Source organism: Elgaria multicarinata, chromosome 21 (assembly GCF_023053635.1).
Source record: "Elgaria multicarinata webbii isolate HBS135686 ecotype San Diego chromosome 21, rElgMul1.1.pri, whole genome shotgun sequence".
Classification (NCBI taxonomy): domain Eukaryota; kingdom Metazoa; phylum Chordata; class Lepidosauria; order Squamata; family Anguidae; genus Elgaria; species Elgaria multicarinata.
This window is the reverse complement of record NC_086191.1, coordinates 10603251-10615660: the sequence shown is the minus strand read 5'-3', so window position 1 is coordinate 10615660 and position 12410 is coordinate 10603251. Positions and strand designations below refer to the sequence as shown.

Here is a 12410-nt window from a genome sequence, read left to right as displayed (position 1 = left end):
GTGTGTGTGTGTGTGATAATAACAACCCTGCTGCTTCTCCTCACTCCCACCAACGCTGGAATCTTCCAAAGTCAAAAGATCAAGGAAGCCAGGCGGAAAGGCAGTTTCAACTCAGGAGTGTAGAACTCTCTTAAAACTGTACCAGTGATCCTTACACACACACACACACACACACGCACACCGAAACCGCACGCTACGTTTCATCCTTTGACTAAATGCCTCAAAAAAAAAAGCCGTTTTGGTGAGTCTGCAAGTTCACCCCCAGCACCGCCTTTGCTGACCTAGAAGCCCAAGAGGGAACGCCTTCCCCTCCTTCCACCCTGAATCGGTTCAAGGAACGGGGTGGCCGGAAAGGTCTGTGACTGCGCAAGAGGAAGAAAACAGGATGGAGAGGAAGAGTTGACATCTGCTGGGCAGTGACAATCCCCACTCTTCCCCCTGGGTGAGGAGAAGAGAGCGGTGCTGGAGGCAGGCGTTTCTGTGGAGATGATGGGACTTGCTGGCATGTTGCATAATTTGGGGTGAGGTGGGAGGTTGAGATTCACACCTCCTGAAAAGGGGCAGAATCACTCAGTGAGGGACTATAAAGTACAACTAGAAGAAATGAACCATTCATAATGTCATGCTAATCATGAGCCCCACACCCTTGTCTGTCTGTCTGCCTGTCTCTCTCTCTTTCATCCCAGATGTATCCAAGCCTCCCAACATGTAAGGTACAGGTAAGGGCTACCTTTCTTCTAGAACCTTTGGGCAAGATCCTGCCCCATACTCAGCAAGCTTTCAGACGCACAGACTTACCCCATGCCTGCCAGCCCGCTAGTCATAGAGGGAGATGACGGAGGAGTGGCGGTGATGTCCCTGGCAAGGCCGGAGGTAGACGGGGGAGAGGTGGAGGGAACTGTTAGGCTGATGACCGGAGAATCGTCGCCCTCTCCTGAAAAGGAAGGAAGCCATGAAACTTTGTCCACTGGGAATGAGGAGGAGCAGCAGGCACATTCAGCTTTACCTGCTAGATGGAAACATGAATTATACTTCCCAGGTCCTCCCCACTGGACCCGTCACTTTTTCTTAATGGACATTTATTTATTATTATTTATTCCATTTATATACCGCCCCATAGCTGAAGCTCTCTGGGAAGTTTACAAAAGTTAAGAACAGTGAACATTAAGATTTAGACGAAGTCCAAGGGCCTTCCTGGGCATGGTTTTTCTTTTTCCTGGACTGCAAGCCTTCACTTTTGCATTCCAAACAAGTCCTACGTTAATTTGGTTCCCCATGCTCTCCTTTGCCAAGTCATTCTGGGCTCAGCAATGGGACTGTGCTTTCTAGACCACAGAGATGCTCTTGAGATTCTCCCACACCTGCCAGCCAAGCCACAGGTTGCAATCCCAGTATGCCCTTCCATCCCCAGATGATGTCCCTGCTCACACACTGGCAGAGAGGGTAGGACCTTTGGTGCTGCATGGGGGTCTCCCCACTGTAGGCCATGGAGGGGCAATGTTCCAAGAAACACTTCAGTCACTTTCATAGCACTCCGGCTTTCCCTCGCATGCAACTGGAGAATCGCCAGATGATACCCTGTAGCAGAGGTGGTGAGCCTGCGCCCCGCCAGATGGTGTTGGACTGCACCTCCCATCAGCACAATGGGGAGTCAGATACAATAGGAGTTGTAGTCCAACAATATCTGGAGGGCCACCGGTTCACCGCCTCTGCCTTACAGCTCTAGAATCGTACAAACGCAAAGGTTTTCACTCTTTGTCAAGCTGGGTCAATCATTTCCGGGTCCATATTATCCAAACAAATCGCCCTGTTTCAGGCTTGGACAGCTAGCCATATTCATTTAAGAGAGGATGTGGGTGGGGTGGGGGAGTAACTGGGAGAACTGGTCTTTGTTCTAAGTGGCATGGGGGGACTCACTGCGGTGTGCCATACCTGAAGCTGCAGGAGAATCTTCAATGAGGCCCACTTTAACCACCTACAGCGAGGAGGAGGAGGAAGAGGAGAGAGTGCATTCAGGATGTATTGCTTCCCCAAACAAAACATGTCAGATAATACGGCTCTAGGTGGAAATGCAACCCCTTTAACTTTCCTAAGGCAGATTGCTTAATGTCAAAGCCATTCACCTTTTCAATACTATAATGAAAATACGGCTTCCACAGTGTGTTCATGGAGTGTTTTCTTTTTTCCTTTCTTTTTTTGCCATCTCCACGTCCCCAGTTTGGTGTTTGCTACTAACTGTCTGGGCCTTGAACCAGTACCTTTGGGGCATGTACCTGGGACTCAGTTCAGTGAGCTCCTGGAGACTGCTAGCATGTTCAGGACTCAACGCCCTCCTCAGACGCAAAAGAGCAGCAGTGCGCAGCTCCACCCTCTGAGACTGGCTGGCAGTATGAAGCCTCTGGATTCGCCAGGCCTGGTATAAATGCTAGGAGCAGAGCTGTCTACCGTCACTTGACCTACAGAGCTACATTCCTTTCCGTTTCCTGCCCTTCAGGCTCCAGCAAAAGACTTCAGCTCCCGGAATGAAGAATGCACACTACTCCAGCTCTTGATTTGGGTATGGCAGTCTACAACCCTGGCCTGGCCCTGAAGAAACTGTGTCAGAAACTCCTGGGATGTCCACACTGTGGCGGAGGCACCTTTGCTTAACTGCCTCTCCACATAAGAGCAGATGCACACATTTAAAAAGAAAGGAGTATCAGAAATGAGGGTGGCCGGTGGGGTGTGATCATGCCAACAGGGCCGCTGTTCTTCACCAGGTGCCGGGGAACATGGGTGGGAGGGTGCTGTTGCACCATGTCCTGCATTGTCAGTCCCTGGTCGACAGCTGGTCGGCCACCGTGCGAACAGAGTACTGGACTAGATGGACCTTTGTTCTGATCCAGCGTCTCATGTTCTGAACACACGCGCACACACATGCATATAACAGAACCTTAGGGGAGAGTGCGCCTACCTATGTCCCCAGGAACTGCACAAGGAAGCAGGCAGTGGGGTGGGGGTGGGTTTATATCTGGCCTACTCATAACACAGACTTCAGACCAACCCCATCCCCAGGAGATCTGCATGCGAAAGCAAAATCTACTTGCCAACATTTCTAAAGGTCAACAACCTGAAATTTAAAGCTCCCAAGCCACCCTCACTGTTCCATCAAGCAACGCAGGCGCCTTTATTTTCCTCCTGCAAATAGCGCAGGGGCTGGAGTGCGTTCTAAAGGCCAAACCATTGGAGGTTTCCCCTTAGCGGGTTGTCATCACGTCAGCAGTTCCAGCGCACACTCACGGGTCACAGCCTGCTGAGTCACCCCCCTGCCTGGCTCAGGTTGACTCAAGATTTCCCCCGTGCTTTAAAAAGTAAAAAAGAAGAGGCTTTTTACAGCCGAGAGCACTACGGCTTTTGGGGAGGGGAGGGAGGTAAACACTGCGTTTCCTGCTAGGCCTGCTCATTCCTTTGCAGGGAAAGAGTGGCCCCCAGTGGCCACCACCCGGCACGTTTACCTCGTGGCCGCGCTAGCAAACAGCAGCAGTTTCCCATTAAAACCCTCCTCTGCGTCAAAGCGGGGACGGACTCCTCAAACATAGTCCAGGATGCGAGAGGAAACAGGCAGCAATTTGGCTAGCAGTGGACTGAGTGTGAGGAAAAGGGACTTTTTGCTTTTTAAGAACCCCTGCTCGGGAGAGTTGTGCTCTGAAAATAAACAAGGTAGATGTGGCAGGACCTTGTGAGTTGCAAGCACCGGGAGGAGGTGCAGATCTGAAACACCACGGTAGCAAAATTTTTGACTTTCGCTCCCTCTTCTCACACATGTGGCAAAAGAAACCCTGCTCTCATCTGAGATGAAAGCGAGGCTTCCCTTGCAAGCACTACCGATAACGCTAGCTACGAAAATCGTGCCTTTATCCCTGAGCAGTGTGAGCACTGCCGTAGTCATGCGCAACCCTGCCTTCCTCAGTGACTAAAGTCAAGTCTGGCTCAAGAATCACAGACAGTTGCTGCAGAAGAGCTTCCTGTTTTCCTGATACACTTCATGCGTGATGCCTTGTGTATTGCATGCAAATCATGCAATACACAATATAAATAGTAATAAAAAAACGTTCACATACAATAAAATGAAGGTTTAAAAATAGTTAAGCGTTATTACAGTTCAATACCTAAACCAGGGTTAAGGATTGGTCACAAACGATGTTGTGAAACTATGGTTGAAATGGATGCAAGTTAACCATAGTTAAGCATTATGTTTGTACTAAGCAAACCATGATTCTGGCCGTTTCCCGGCCCATCCGCTTGCTAAAGTGACAAGCAGATCAGCCACACCTCTAACATTTTGCTAGTTGCCCGAGTTAGGGAAAGCGAAACAAGTATTTTTTTAAAAAATCAAGTCAAATTATACGAGACACGTTTGTGAGACCTTCCAACACAGGACGCCTGCTTTCAGTTGCTTATGACTTCAACCCTCATCAGATGGGATCAAATCAGGCTTGCTGCCAAGTGCTTGGCTGAGAAAGATAAATTTAGCACAAGCTAAATTACACAATGTCATTTGACTGAATATCACCACATCTGAACTGTAGCCACAACTTCCGTTCAGCATCAGCAGGGAAGGGAACACGGTAGGATAAAACTAGCAACTTGCAAACGAGACAGGGTGCCAATGTTAAATGCAGTCAGAGAAATGCGCACACATTTGTTTGACAAAAGTTGGTTTTATCCAAGTTACTGGAGTTATCAGTGCAATAGGATTTGGGCAAATCAACCCTGAATTAGAAAAGCTAAAAATACCCAAGAAACAGAGAGGCTCTTACCCCAATGAAAGGGATGAATTTCTGGTAAGAATCCTCATCTTGGCTGCAGGCAAAGGAAACAGCTGTTAAGATCCAATAGGCAGGAAAGAAGAGAACAAGACATGCGAAACAGCAAGGGCTTTCCACCTCCTTTCCCACCTTACAGGTCTGCAAATCAAACTGGAATGTAGGTCTTCAGGACAGAACAGTCTACAGCAATACAACTAGATGAGAAATATGTGAAGCCTTCAAAGTCAGGCCCATTGGGTTCCTGCCCCCATGCGGTAGACGTTTCTCCTTGGCAGTGGTTCCACAGTGGGGTTGTTGAACGCACTGCATGGATTCAATTGCTCCGTAGGGTTCTAGATGATGGAGTCGTACATTTTAAAGCAGCCTACATATGTCTGAATGAACCTTCAGATTTGAAGCCTAAAGCGACACATCAGGAAAATCTTCCTAACTGTTAGAGCAGTACGACAATGGAGCCAGTTACCTAGGGAGGTTGTGGGCTCTCCCACACTAGAGGCCTTCAAGAGGCAGATGGACAACCATCTGTCAGGTTGGCTTTTGGGTGGATTCCTGCATTGAGCAGGGGGTTGGACTTGATGGCCTTATAGGCCCCTTCCAACTCTACTATTCTATGATTCCATGACCTGTGTGGGACAATAGACAAGGTGCTGAATTTCAACCTGGAAGACCAAAGTTTGAACTTCTGCTCATTTGTTCATTTAGAGTCAGTGTCTGTATTATATCTTTACGAATGCAAGTCAACACTATCTGTCTATGTGAGTAAATGAAATGGATGGATGGGATTTAAGGGCCAGCTTATACAACCAGTAAGATCAAGCAGCCAAGCCCAATGTACTCATTTCAGATTGCAAATGTAATACTGCAGGTCTGAACGCTCCCCCACAAAATAAATCCCTTCGTGTTCATCCCAGTGTCCTCTCTCACATGTTATTGTTATTTCAGAAGGATGGGGGGGTTGTGCTGGGGGAGGATTCGGAGATGGACGGACATACACGACCACCACTTTGAAACCATACAGTAAGGAGCAGCAGAGGGAATTAACCTCTTGTTTTTGCTGATCCAAAAAACTGGCTTTGAATGGCTGCCAAATCTCTCCTGGGTTTCTGTACATTACTCAAGGAGGTTGAAGCCACGTGTTGTTGAGGCACACACGGGAATACATCCCAGAATGCACAAACTAGCTCTTCATTTGGTGGGAGTTATAGTGACTTGCCTCATTAGGTTGCTTTGTAGATAAATAAGATGAAGATTGTAAAGGCACGTTAACGGGGCTGTCTAAATGAAGGTTCAATAAATAACAGATATTGCCAACATGATGGATCCTAGTTAGGGTTTTTGCTAACTATACTGATATGGCAATTCAAATCTGCTCATCCCATAAAAAGAAGGGGGAAAAGGCTTACAATTTGTGTTTGCACGTCAGCATGGCCTCAGCCACGGGCAGCTGGTGGGTCACGTTTGCTCCGCTCACGTACTGCATGATCCGGCCAACCACGTCCAAAGCCTCTGGGGAAGAACATAACCCAAAGGGAACATCAAGTTGGAAAAAGGCACTGAATTTCTCAAGCTTTACCAGGGCCGGCAAGAGGGAGAACCTTCATGCTACGAGCTCTGAGAGCCACATGAGGTATCAGGATTTGCACAGAAGCAAGTAAAGAGTATCAAGCCAGACAGGTGGTGAAGTAGAGAAGTAAAGAGCAGAACACCGCATAATAAAAGAGCAGTGACCGCATAATAAAAATCTGAATCGGAATCTGATCAACAACAAATGCGCAAGCACATGCACGGACCACGATGTGATCAGCATCAGTGATAAAGCATTGCTATCTTTCCCCTCACAAATTATATCCCTAAACTAGCATAATGCTATTTATCAATGTGTAGGTTGCGGCTGTCCCCAAAGTTGCTTCTGCTGGGGGCTCAGATGCCAGGGAAAGTGGTCTTTGTGCCATAGCTTGCTTGCTAATTCTATGCCATTACAGCCTGCCGAAAGCAACATCGCCTCATCAAACCCTAGCGAGGACACAGGGAGAGAGCCACACTCACGAAGCACAGCTCTTGTGTTCCATCAAAAGGCTCCCGCCGATACTGGGAATTCTACGCTCGGTTTGCCTCTACATTACATAAAACAAGCAGACGGGAGTAGAAACCCACCCACCCCCCAGTTTGGCAAGACAGAATGAGAGCTTTGTGAGAGGTGGTGCTTCTTCCGCCCAGTGTGTACCAACAACCCCCTCTTACCGGTCACAGGTGGCTCAGATTTGCTGAAGAGTTCTCTCCAGGTGGTATCCAGAAACATCCCGCTATATTTGCCGTCCACAGAGCCCATGTACTTGGCGACAGGATGAGAACCTGGTGCAGAAAAGACAGGAAGGCCTTTCTGTTGCTATGACTTTCCTGGCAAGCTCTACCAATCCAGCACCAAGCCTGACAGATGGCTGCTGTGGCAAATCGCCCTTTGGTGCCAGGAAGCCACAGCATTGCAGCCATCTTTGCTACAACTCTCCTTCTGCAGAGTTCTTGTTGTTGGTCCTGGGCAAAAAAAGTGGGCTCGGCTCTAGCCCAGAATTTTTTTTATCCCTAATGACAATAAATTGTGCATCCAGATTATCATCATCATCATTATCATCTACATTTCTATACCATCCCATAGCTGAAGCTCTCTGGGCGGTTTACAATGATTAAAAACATTAAAACAATATGCAAAATTAAAAACACACACACACAAAACCCACTACAGACAATATACGCAGGGACAAGATCTATCTAAAAACAACTTTGAGCCATCAGCCAAATTACAAAATAAATCCAGGATCGATTAAAACTCATCACATGAGTTTGTTGTTTTGAAAAGAAAAAGATTTTTTTTCCTTTTAAAATGTATAAACTGGATGTACAATTGCTGTTTTTTTAATTGCGGTTTGGAAGGACATGTTATGTACATCACGTCATCTTTGTATCAACTTATTCCTAACGATTTGGTGACATCTATTCTTCTTCAAGTAAACCATTTATTTCATGACCAAAACAGGGGCTGACTACCAATTATTATTTTTAAAAAAATTATTACCTATCTTTCAACCAATCCTTTTCTTACTCCTGAAGTCTCAATAAAACTGACTTTTGAAAATACTGAAGAAGTGTGAGAAAACAAAAGCTGTCCCTTATCATTCTGGTTGCTGACTTGGAGCTAAGCAGAAGCAGGGAAGAGCAGCTGGCCCAGCTCAAGGAGGAGCTAGAAAAGTAAGCCAGATTCCCAGGGAGCGAGCGAACAGGGAGCGAGCGAACAGGAAGAGCAAACAGGAGTTTGGCAGGGGGAGTGTAGGGGAAGAGGAGACCAAGGAAAGGGGAACAAGAGAAGCCTCAAGGAAACCCAGGAGGCTGCCAATTCAAAGAGGCCGTGTGCTTGCCATGTGCTCCTGATTGCTGAGTGAGAGGTTGGTGTTTATAATTGCTGCAGGAGCTGAAGGGGGAGTGGCCTGATTGTCAGTTGGTCTCAGCAATCAGTGCCTAATTGCTGTTGATTGTTGTTGGCCTTTCAGTGACCTCATTCTGGTTGCTGACTTGGAGCTAAGCAGAAGCAGGGAAGAGCAGCTGGCCCAGCTCAAGGAGGAGCTAGAAAAGTAAGCCAGATTCCCAGGGAGCGAGCGAACAGGAAGAGCAAACAGGAGTTTGGCAGGGGGAGTGTAGGGGAAGAGGAGACCAAGGAAAGGGGAACAAGAGAAGCCTCAAGGAAACCCAGGAGGCTGCCAATTCAAAGAGGCCGTGTGCTTGCCATGTGCTCCTGATTGCTGAGTGAGAGGTTGGTGTTTATAATTGCTGCAGGAGCTGAAGGGGGAGTGGCCTGATTGTCAGTTGGTCTCAGCAATCAGTGCCTAATTGCTGTTGATTGTTGTTGGCCTTTCAGTGACCTCATTCTGGTTGCTGACTTGGAGCTAAGCAGAAGCAGGGAAGAGCAGCTGGCCCAGCTCAAGGAGGAGCTAGAAAAGTAAGCCAGATTCCCAGGGAGCGAGCGAACAGGAGTTTGGCAGGGGGAGTTCGGCAGGGGAGGCCAAGGGGGAGGCCTCTAAAAAATAATAATAATAAAAATAAATAAATAAATAAAATAAAAATAAAAAAGAGGTGGGGGAAAAAAGAAAAGCATAAAGAGAAAAAAAACCCACAAAACCACCACCAAACAAAAGCAAAAAAAAACCCAAAAGATTACTTTCCCTTAAGACATCCTCATATAGTTGTGTACCTTCAGAGAGGACACAACAAAGCAAAGGCAATTCTACTATAATCAAAAAGGGGAAAAACAAAAGCAGAAATCGACATTATGGATGGAAAGGAGTCCCTAGAGGTAGTGACCTGCAAAGGGTGTGCAATGTTCGTGTTTCTGCCTGAGCTCAACATGGCGTATACCTGCAACAAGTGCAAGCTGGTGGCACTTTTGGAAGAAAAAGTGAGGGGACTTGAGCAGCGAGTGTCCACCCTCCAAGGAATAAGAGAAGTCGAGGAGTTCTTAGACCGAACGGTGGAACTGCAACAGCAACAAGAAGCACATGAGATTGAAGAACAACAGCCAGCTGAAGCAGAAGTGGAGTATGCTGAGGGGAGGAAAGCCAATGAAGAGGAAACTCCCTGGAAAAGAGTGACAGTTAGAAGAGGAATTAGAGGGCGTTCTGCACCGGTGGAGCCATTGCAGTTAAGCAACCGCTTTCAGCTTCTGGAGAATGAGACTGAAGGACAGTTTGCAGAGGAAGAAGTACAGGAGGCACCATGCAACAGTGACCAAGAGACAGAAGGTAGGTCAACCAAGAAGAAGCGAAGAGTAGTCATTGTAGGAGACTCCCTGCTGCGTGGGATTGAAACCCAAGTATGTCGTGAAGACCCATGGACTCGCCAGGTGTGCTGTCTCCCTGGAGCACAGATTAGAGATGTGACTGAAGGGTTACCGAAGCTCATAAAGCCCACGGACACATACCCCTTTCTTCTCATCCATGTGGGAACAAATGATGTCGCCAAGCAGAGCTACAAAGAAATCATTTCAGACTTTGAAGTTCTGGGAAGGAAACTGAAGAACTTTGGGGCCCAGGTAGTTTTCTCATCCATCCTCCCGGTTCTTGGAAGAGGATTAGAAAGGGAAAGAAAAATACTCCGGATGAACGACTGGCTTCGAAAGTGGTGCCGTCGTGAGAGTTTTGGATTCTGGGACCACGGGCTACGCTACTTGGAACATGGACTGCTGGCAAGGGATGGGTTGCACCTCACAAGGGCTGGAAAGAATGAGTTTGGCCACAGCATGAAGAACTTCATCAGGAGGGCTTTAAACTGAATCTTGTGGGGGTGGGAGACGTAAATTTTGAGGCAACAATGGATGAAGGCCAATGCACCACAGTACAGAGAACAGCTCCAACAGAGTCCCAAAATAGTGTCTGCAACAAGGTAGGAACAAAGCCAGACTATAAAACACATGGTCTTCGATGTCTGTATACTAATGCCCAGAGCATGGGAAACAAACAGAATGAACTTGAACTCTTATTACATGAAGGCAAATACGACTTGATAGGTATAACTGAAACTTGGTGGGATGACTCCCATGACTGGAATATAGCAATTGAAGGATATAACTTGTTCAAAAAGAACAGAAGAAATAGAAAGGGAGGTGGAGTTGCACTATATGTTAAAAATACCTATCCCTGCACAGAAATACAGGCGGATGAGATTGGGAGCCCCGTCGAGAGCGTCTGGATTAAAATAAATGGGGCTAGGAATAAAAAGAATATGATAATCGGAGTCTACTACCGACCACCCAATCAAGGAGAAGACGAGGACGAAACTTTTGAGAAACAAATTGCCAGTGTTTCAAGGAAGTGTGATGTAGTAGTGATGGGGGACTTCAATTACCCTGATATCTGTTGGGAGACCATTACTGCCAAAAGCGGCCCTTCCAAGAAATTCCTGACATGTATGGGTGATAACTTTCTCCTACAGAAAGTGGTGGAAGGAACTAGAGGGTCAGCAATCCTTGACTTGTTATTGACCAATAGGGATGACTTAGTGGATAAAGTGGCAGTTACGGGAACTCTGGGGGAAAGTGACCACGTCATACTTGAATTCTTGATTATGAAGGAGACAAAAGTCGAGCGTAGCCATACACGTACTCTGGATTTTAGGAAAGCTGATTTTAATAAACTCAGAACTATAATAAGTAAGGTCCCGTGGCAAGGGAGCCTAAAAAGAAAAGGAGTGCAGGATGGGTGGGAGTATCTAAAAAATGAAATTTTAAAGGCACAGTTACAAACAATTCCAACAAGGAGAAAAGATAGAAGACAACAGAGGAAACCAATGTGGCTCCACAAAAAGCTTATTGATGAACTGAAAACAAAAAAGGATACATATAGGAAGTGGAAGGAAGGCCAGGCTACAAAAGAAGAGTACAGACAAGTGGCGCAGAAGTGCCGAAATGGCGTCAGGAAGGCTAAAGCTGTGAATGAGCTGAGATTAGCGAGGGATGCTAAAAGCAATAAAAAGGCTTTCTTCAGATACGTGAGTAGTAAAAGACAGAGGAAAGAAATGGTGGTTCAACTGCTTAATGAGGATGGCAAATTGATAACAGACGACAAACAAAAGGCTGAAGTGCTCAATTCCTACTTTGCCTCGGTCTTCTCCCAAAAGCGGATCTATGACCCCCCTGGAAAAAGTGAAGCAGAAGTTGAGGGGGCAGGATTGCAGTTTGAGATTGATAAACAAATGGTCAAAGAACACCTAATTTCCTTGAATGAGTTCAAATCCCCAGGGCCCGATGAACTGCATCCAAGAGTAATGAAGGAGCTAGCGGAAGAACTCTCAGAACCTTTGTCTATTATCTTTGCAAAATCATGGAAGACGGGTGAGGTGCCGGACGACTGGAGGAGGGCTAACGTTGTCCCTATCTTCAAAAAGGGCAAAAAGGAGGAACCTGGGAACTACAGACCAGTCAGCCTGACATCCATCCCTGGGAAAATTCTGGAGCAGATTATAAAGAAGTCAATCTGTAAACACCTTGAAATCAATGCAGTGATTACTAGAAGCCAACATGGATTTGTCAGGAACAAATCCTGTCAAACTAATTTGATCTCATTTTTTGATAGGATAACCTCCCTTGTGGACTGTGGGAATGCTGTGGATGTCATATATCTTGACTTCAGCAAAGCTTTTGACAAAGTACCACATGACATTCTGATTAACAAACTAGCTAAAAGTGGGCTAGATGGAAGAACTATTAGGTGGATCCACAGTTGGCTACAGAATCGGACTCAAAGAGTACTTATCAATGGAACCTTCTCAAACTGGGGAGAGGCAACGAGTGGGGTGCCGCAGGGCTCAGTCCTGGGCCCAGTGCTCTTCAACATTTTTATTAATGATTTGGACGAGGAGGTGCAGGGAACGCTGATCAAATTTGCAGATGACACCAAATTGGGTGGGATAGCTAATACCCTGGAAGACAGAAACAAACTTCAAAGTGATCTTGATAGGCTGGAGTGCTGGGCTGAAAACAACAGAATGAAATTTAATAGGGATAAATGCCAAGTTCTACATTTAGGGAATAGAAACCAAATGCACAGTTACAAGATGGGG

At 46.6% G+C, this 12410-nt stretch overlaps 1 protein-coding gene across 1 annotated transcript in view; it reads right to left on the bottom strand.

Annotated features, from left to right (window-relative positions):
• Window positions 1–12410, bottom strand: part of PACS1 (phosphofurin acidic cluster sorting protein 1) — a 70597-nt gene that overhangs the window by 6131 nt on the left and 52056 nt on the right. The window contains exons 17-21 of the mRNA XM_063146197.1: window positions 7050–7160; window positions 6212–6314; window positions 4800–4842; window positions 1933–1975; window positions 799–934 (exon numbers count right to left, since the gene is read on the bottom strand). Of these exons, the coding sequence (XP_063002267.1) occupies window positions 799–934; window positions 1933–1975; window positions 4800–4842; window positions 6212–6314; window positions 7050–7160 (436 nt within the window). The remainder of the gene's footprint in view (window positions 1–798; window positions 935–1932; window positions 1976–4799; window positions 4843–6211; window positions 6315–7049; window positions 7161–12410) is intronic.